General features: G+C 53.4%; 1 protein-coding gene across 2 annotated transcripts; it reads left to right on the top strand.

The window, feature by feature from the left end:
* The first annotated feature begins 284 nt into the window (after positions 1-284).
* On the top strand, positions 285-5,721 carry S1pr1 (sphingosine-1-phosphate receptor 1). Of its 2 annotated transcripts, none has more exons than XM_023721745.1 (2): positions 285-539; positions 1,927-5,721. In XM_023721745.1, the coding sequence occupies exon 2, from the start codon at positions 2,090-2,092 to the stop codon at positions 3,230-3,232; it is 1,143 nt and encodes a 380-aa protein (XP_023577513.1). In that variant the 5' UTR covers positions 285-539; positions 1,927-2,089; the 3' UTR covers positions 3,233-5,721. The 2 variants fall into 2 exon arrangements, with proteins under 2 accessions (XP_023577513.1, XP_023577514.1); XM_023721746.1 differs by lacking the exon at positions 285-539 and adding an exon at positions 552-651.
* Positions 5,722-7,040: the final 1,319 nt, after the last annotated feature.

Genomic DNA, 7,040 nt, shown 5'->3' with positions numbered 1-7,040 from the left:
TCGTCCTCGCGGTCCCGGGGCACCCTGGGCGCGGGTCCTCGGTTGCTCCCCAAGACCTGGAGGAAAGTTTTCGGAAGCGGTAACCGGTCTGCGGCGGGGTCGGGACCGAACGCATTTAGCATAAAAATTGGGGTCCCGCCCGCGCACATCCCCTCTCCCCGCCCCCCCCTCGCTGGCCAGGCCGGGGTGGCGGCTAGTCCATCCTACTTTTCCCCAGCGATCGCTCCACCTCGTCCGCGGCCGAGGGCGGAGGGCGGAGGGCGGAGGGCGGAGGGCGGAGGGCGGAGGGCGGAGGGCGGAGGGCGGTGTTAACCCCTCCCAGCTCCCGCGCTCGGGCCAGCGGGGCACACGCGGCTGGGAGCACGGCTGGAGTGGGCACCGGAGCGGAGCGCGCGGTGGCCTGGAGCGGAGCGGCAGAGACCGAGCGGCCCCGCCCCGCCTAGCCCAGCTCAGCCCAGGCCGGCGCGGCGGGATGCGGAGCGCGCGGCGCGGACCCGGAGCTCCCAGAGCGCGGCTGCAGCTACCCCCGCCGGAGCGAGGTAGGGCGCGGACTGGACCCCCGAGGGCTGGGGTCACTTGTAAAGCGGAGCGGACAGAACCTTTGAGAACGCCCGTCTCAGGGGCGCGAAGAGCACGGAGAAGCCCGGCTCGGTGAGGTCGCCCCGGGTGGTCGGTGTTTATGGGGTGCGGACTGGTCGCCTCTAGTGCGGAGACGAATGCCGGGAGGGGGGCAGCCGCTTGTTTTTGGAAACCCCAGGGGCAGAGAGCCTGGGACAGGGACGCGAGTCCCCTCACACCGTCCGAGGACCCGGTGCAGACTCAAGGGGAAGAGCGGAGCCGCTCGGGAGCCCGGGGCGTGGGGGTCGGGAGGCCCCTGGCCCGGGTCCGGGTCCGCTGCGCCTCGCGTCACAGCGCAACATTTTCACCGCCCCGAAGCGCTCTCTGCTGTCCGTGCGGAGTTGCCCGGTTCCATTTTTTTGGTTCTGGGAGAGACGGGACCGAGTTAGGGGTTGACAGCAGATAAAGCTGTCTGGGCAAGTCGAACCTTGCGGCAGGCGAGGGTCGCGTGTGTTTCGGTTTTGCCTTTGGGGGTGGCGTGCGGCGTGGGTCGCCTGCTGCCGTGGGTCGTGGGTTATGTGGCTTTTCTGGTGTGTGCTTGTGCGCTCAGTTACTACTGTATGAAACTTCTGGGGTTCGCTTGGAGATCCTGCGAATGGTGTGCACTGAAGGTCTCCGTACCGCTGCACTGAGCTTGCAGGGGGAAAAAGAAGAAGAAAGAACCGGCAGTTGTTAGGGGGCGAGGCGCTGAGCTTTCCTGTTTACCGCGAGGTCGGGCGCGCCCGCGCCCCACATCTCACCACGCTCGGACCCCGGCACACCTGCTCCCCGAGAGGTTATTAATAGAGCCCAGAAAAGACGCTGTCGAGTGATTTTCGTGCAGACCTATTTTCCTGCATGGCAATTAGGAGGTGGTGGAGTCTTTGAGCTGGGAGTGAGTGGTGGACGGAGGAGGTGCGCTCTCCAGCCCTCGGACTTTGCAGCTGGGGCTTTGCGGAGTGGAGACTGACTGGTACTGAGAGTTGGCGGCCACTTCGGAGTGGGGAGCCTGGGAGTCAAGGGGAGGGGAGGCCGAGTAGGGGGAGGGGTGAGGGGGTGGGGAGGAGAAGGGGAGTCGGTTCTGGGCTCGCTTCCTCTTGCATTAGAGAGCTCAGAGTAGGGAGAGTTTTCCACTCATCCACATGGAACTTATTCTGGGAAATTTGTTTTTTCCTCTCAGCTATTCTAGAAGTAATTTGATTTTTAAAAATTCTTAACGCTCCTTAAAATATGATCTAAACAGCAAAATTGGTAGAGTGTCCTAGTCAGAGTGAATTGCGCCCGTATGTCATGACCGTTTCTCTAATTCTGTCCTCTTTGTGACTTCAGGCTGCTGTGTCTGAGGCCCTCTGGAACTGAGGAAAAGCCACACAAAAAGCGTGGGTCTCCTCCCGGATCGTGTCCCAAGCTCGCCTGAGCAGGCAGGGTTGGACCTCGCCCCCTAGCGTTGGTCTGGAGAAGTGGCGCCCCGTCGGCGACAGAGCCCGGCACCATGGAGTCTACCAGCGACACGCAGGACAAGGCCATCCGCAGTCTGGGCCCCAGCGACCGTGAAGTCATAGTGCTGCATTACAACTACACGGGGAAGCTGTCTTTGAGCCAGGACAGAGACAGCGGCGTGAAGCTGACCACGGTGGTGTTCATCCTCATCTGCTGCCTCATCATCCTGGAGAACGTCTTTGTCCTGCTGACCATCTGGAAGACCAAGAAGTTCCACCGACCCATGTACTATTTCATCGGCAACCTGGCCCTCTCAGACCTGCTGGCCGGCGTGGCCTACATAGCCAACCTGCTGCTGTCTGGCGCCACCACCTACAGGCTCACGCTGGCGCAGTGGTTCCTGCGCGAGGGCAGCATGTTCGTGGCGCTGTCGGCCTCGGTGTTCAGCCTGCTGGCCATCGCCATCGAGCGCTACATCACCATGCTGAAGATGAAGCTGCACAACGGCAGCAACAGCTCGCGCTCCTTCCTGCTCATCAGCGGCTGCTGGGCCGTCTCGCTGGTCCTGGGCGGCCTGCCCATCATGGGCTGGAACTGCGTGGGCGCGCTGCCCAGCTGCTCCACCGTGCTGCCGCTCTACCGCAAACACTATATCCTCTTCTGCACCACCGTCTTCACCTTGCTTCTGCTGGCCATCGTCATCCTGTACTGCAGGATCTACTCCCTGGTGCGGACCCGCAGCCGCAGGCTCACCTTCCGCAAGAACGCCTCCAAGGCCAGCCGCAGCTCCGAGAAGTCGCTGGCGCTGCTGAAGACCGTGATCATCGTGCTGAGCGCCTTCATCGCCTGCTGGGCTCCGCTCTTCATCCTGCTGCTGCTGGACGTGGGCTGCAAGGTGAAGACCTGCGACATCCTTTACAAAGCCGAGTACTTCCTGGTGCTGGCCGTGTTGAACTCCGGCACCAACCCGGTCATTTACACCCTGACCAACAAGGAGATGCGGCGGGCCTTCATCCGGATGGTGTCCTGCTGCAAGTGCCCCGGTGGGGACTCAGCGGGCAAGATCAAGAGGCCCATCATCGCAGGTGTGGAGTTCAGCCGGAGTAAGTCGGACAACTCCTCGCACCCCCAGAAGGACGATGGGGAGAACCCAGAGACCATTATGTCCTCTGGAAATGTCAACTCTTCTTCCTAAAGCTGGAAGCTGCCAACCCTTGGGAAGTACTGTTCTGAGACCACCTACTGTCCCAGCATTTGAAATAGGTCTCTGGGCCTCAGTGGGGCCAGCAAGGAGCCCCAGGGGCCAGAGAGAGGGAGGAAGCAGGGGAGAACTCAAGCGGCCTGGTGGGGCCACAGCAGCTGGTGGGTAGCGCTGGTTCCGGTGAACAATGCACCAGGAAGGGTGGAGATTGGTCGGCCTGGAGCCTGTTTCCTCTCCCTTCGGAGCTTTGATTTTGCACTGAGCCAAAGGTCTAGCATTGTCAGGCTCCCAAAGGGTTCCCTGGGGCCCTCCTCCAAGAGTGGGGTCCCCAGGAGAAAGGCGCTCAGTCTGGCGCTTAGAGGAGATGATTTTTTCCCTTCAGTCTCAGACCCACGTGAGTGTGTGCACTTGTGCTTGCCAGGGAACACTGTTCCCCTCCTGCCCTGCCCTCCCTCCCCTCCCTTCCACCCCCTCGCAAGATTCTCTTACTTTTAGTATAACTACCTGGCATTCATCCGAGCAGCCTCCTGGCTCGCTGTTCTCGGCTGTCTGTAGCGGGCCGGCCATGTTCAGTAGGTAGGCTGAGAAGACCTGGACATGGTTTGGAGAGGAAAAGCAGTTTCATCTGCTGAGGCCAAAGTTTCCACGCAAGCTGGATTAGTTGTGTTTTGGAATTTGCTTGACGTCACTTTGATTTTTTTAAAGCATCTTTACAATGAAATGTGTTGCAGTGTCATGTCAGTTGTGGCTGTGATCAGCCGAGGAAGTCCGCTTTCTCCAGGTGGTAGCAGCCAGGACCTTCAGTGTTGGGGTGCAGCAAACAGAAGAAGGGGGAAGAGGACGGGAGGAAGCCTGAGCGCCAGGCGCCGTCTCTTGGTGGCTGTCACGAATGCAGCCCCTGTCTTTGGCACTTCTGCTGAGGTTTATCGCAGAGTGCTGTGCTGTCCATTTCCACCACAGGATGGTCGCCTTTGGCTGTGGTCGAGTACTTTCCATGATTTTTGAATGTATTTGTTTCAGGAAAGGTCTTTCATTGGATTTTTTCTAACTTGTGTTAACACCACTGAGTGTGTCTTTCTTAGGAAGATACCAGTTCTTGGCTCTTAAAAGCATTACTTTAATTGGTAGGAAACAGTGGAAGTTTTTCAGTACAGCTGTTCATTAGATAGTAATTGAAGGTGTGTATAAATGTTACAAAGTATAAAAACGTGTCACTGTCTTTTTAGTGCGGTTTTCAGTGCAATTAAACCAAGAAATGTCTTTTTTTAAAAAAAAATAGTATTTAATAGGTTTCTGACTTTTGTGGATCATTTTGCACATAGCTTTATCAACTTTTAAACATTAATAAACTGATTTTTTTAAAGATCCCTTTGTGAAGAGCATTTTTTAAAAATCACGATTCAGATTTTCCCTGATTCCGTGGTTCTTTAGAATCAAAAGGTAAGCATAAATTTATGTTATTTTTAAAGGATTTCACCTTGATAAAGTAGGGTGTGAAAAAATTGTGGTTTGTTTAGAAACTGCCCTGTTTTAGGAAGAGAAACTTAAATAAGTGAACAGTGAATTTGAAAATGAATGAGATAAAAAAAAACCACCAACCTTCTCAATACCACATTGGCAAGAAACTGTAATTTTAAATTGCATTCAAGACAAGCTAACTGCAATACAATAATCCTATTTTAAAACATGGCTTTGTAAAGAATTAACCGTGTGGTGGTCTCACTTAGGTTACTACACCCTGACCAGTCCGAACACACCAGCCAAAGTGTACGCTCTGGCCACCCACCCGCATGCTCCGGGGAGATCAGGAAGAGTGTTAAGTCATTAACCTTTTTAGGGTACTGTTTTGGCTCCTTCAGTCCATCTCTGAATATGGGAATATGCGGTACACGTGAGGTAGCAAACGAGAATGCAGGCTGGGTGGCACAGGGCCATTTGTGTGAAAACTTTATTCATGGTACTGGACAGTGTTAGCATTCTTGACTAGTAATTTCTCCAGCTATGAAGTGAAAGCAAGGGTGCTGAGCAAGCACCCTAGAATTCGAGCACTAGTTAGCTCTTGCTGTAGCATTGCTGGATCTTTCTGGTGGGTCGAATCAAAGTCTCTTGATGTGTTTGGTTCTCTAGCTTTAGTGTTATTTTCACAATTTGTGCTTTCAAGTGTCATTGACTATGCACAGGACACAGTTGGGACACGGAGATAAAGCTCACCTACTGGGGTAGATGTCATTTCTGGGTAAGGTTAACTGTGGGAAGCAGAAATGTATTCACTAAGGAAAGCTTAGGTCACAGGCTCCTTTCCTGAAGGAAATGCCAAAAATGCTCCAAAGACAAAAGGCTGGAAACACACTGGAATGTCTCTGTCCATCTGTCTGCTGAGGCGGAAGGAGTGATTTCATGTCACACTCACTTCCTGGAACTTTCATTGCAGTGTGGAGCACGATGGAAAAGTGTCCATTTTGTTCCATGGCATGATGACATGGCTTGCACTTATCTTCGTGGGCCAGCAGTGACTCAGGATGGGGAAGCTGGGAGGGGCAGCTGGCCGCGCGGGGCTGGGGGCTCACCGCCCCACCTGAGAACACGGCCTGGACCGGCTGCGTGGGACTCTCTGGGGACTCCAGCAATGGGATGCGAGAAAGACAGACAGCCGCGACCTGGGACTCCCTGGCAGATGGGGCAGGAAGCAGGGCCTAGACGAAGCAGTCCTTGGGTTTATCCTGACCTGAGTGTCTGGTTTTAACTGAGAACACTCTATGAAGGAGTGAGAAAAAGCTCAGTGGTGCTAGGCTTGTATGAAAACATACACACGTAAAATTTCGACTACAAAACCTAGTATTGTTTAAGTGAAGGACATTTGGCAGTACTCGACATTCTTATAAAAGGTTCAGGCTCAAAATGTTAGAAAGGTTGAAAATGACATCACATAACACTTTATCCCAACAGCTCTGAGTTTGACTACAATTTTGCAGAGCATTCAAAGCAAAATCTTATATTCAAGATAAAATATTCTTGCTTCCTAGTTTTGTATAAAGAGAAAACTGATTCTTTAATAAAAGTCAGTCTGGTGATATTATAAATTCAGAGCTTTAGTTTTCAGTTCATGTCAGTAGTTACTGGATTCTATTTAATAACATCAGTCACTTATGGCACCTGTAATTTTTCTCCAATGTCAAAATTCTGAAATAAAGGTCTTAATTTAATTCTTTTCGAATCCCAGTAGACTCCTGGCTCGGAGCCCGCCTGTGCCGAGGCGTGTCCAGCGCACACCCTGTGCATCCCCCGTACTGTGTGGTCCGGGCACTTCTGTAAGTGTGTACGCTTCTGTGTGTTGGTGTCCACCTCCATCTCTGAGCTCTGTCACTTTTCCTGACCAGCCGCGGGTGGCGCTCTAGTGGGGAGCTGCTACTCTGAAAGAGTGACTTAGGAGCTGCGCTGGGGAAGCTCTATGGAGAGGCCCTGAAATTCAAGTCATTCTCAGCATGACTTGAACCCCATTTTCAGATGAGAAGCAGGGGGTAGCACCACATTGCTCCATTTGAAACCATCCTACATACAAAACTGTCAGAGATTGGAACTTCTAAACGGTTGCTGGCTCAAAAATTAATCTCTAAGAGCTATTATTCACTGTGGCATTTGTAGTGCATGTTTGTACTCTCGGTATGATAATGTTCACTTGCTCCTTGTGAAAGTAGCGCCGTCCGTGCTTCTCACCTGGAATTGAGTTTTCTGCGGGCACCCAGCTAACTGGATCAAACTGGATTTGGTCTCATTTGCTTCCAGATTTGGTGTGGTTTTTTCC

Source organism: Octodon degus, unplaced genomic scaffold (genome assembly GCF_000260255.1).
Source record: "Octodon degus isolate 3935 unplaced genomic scaffold, OctDeg1.0 scaffold00084, whole genome shotgun sequence".
Taxonomy (NCBI): domain Eukaryota; kingdom Metazoa; phylum Chordata; class Mammalia; order Rodentia; family Octodontidae; genus Octodon; species Octodon degus.
This window is presented reverse-complemented; position numbering and strand designations above follow the sequence as displayed.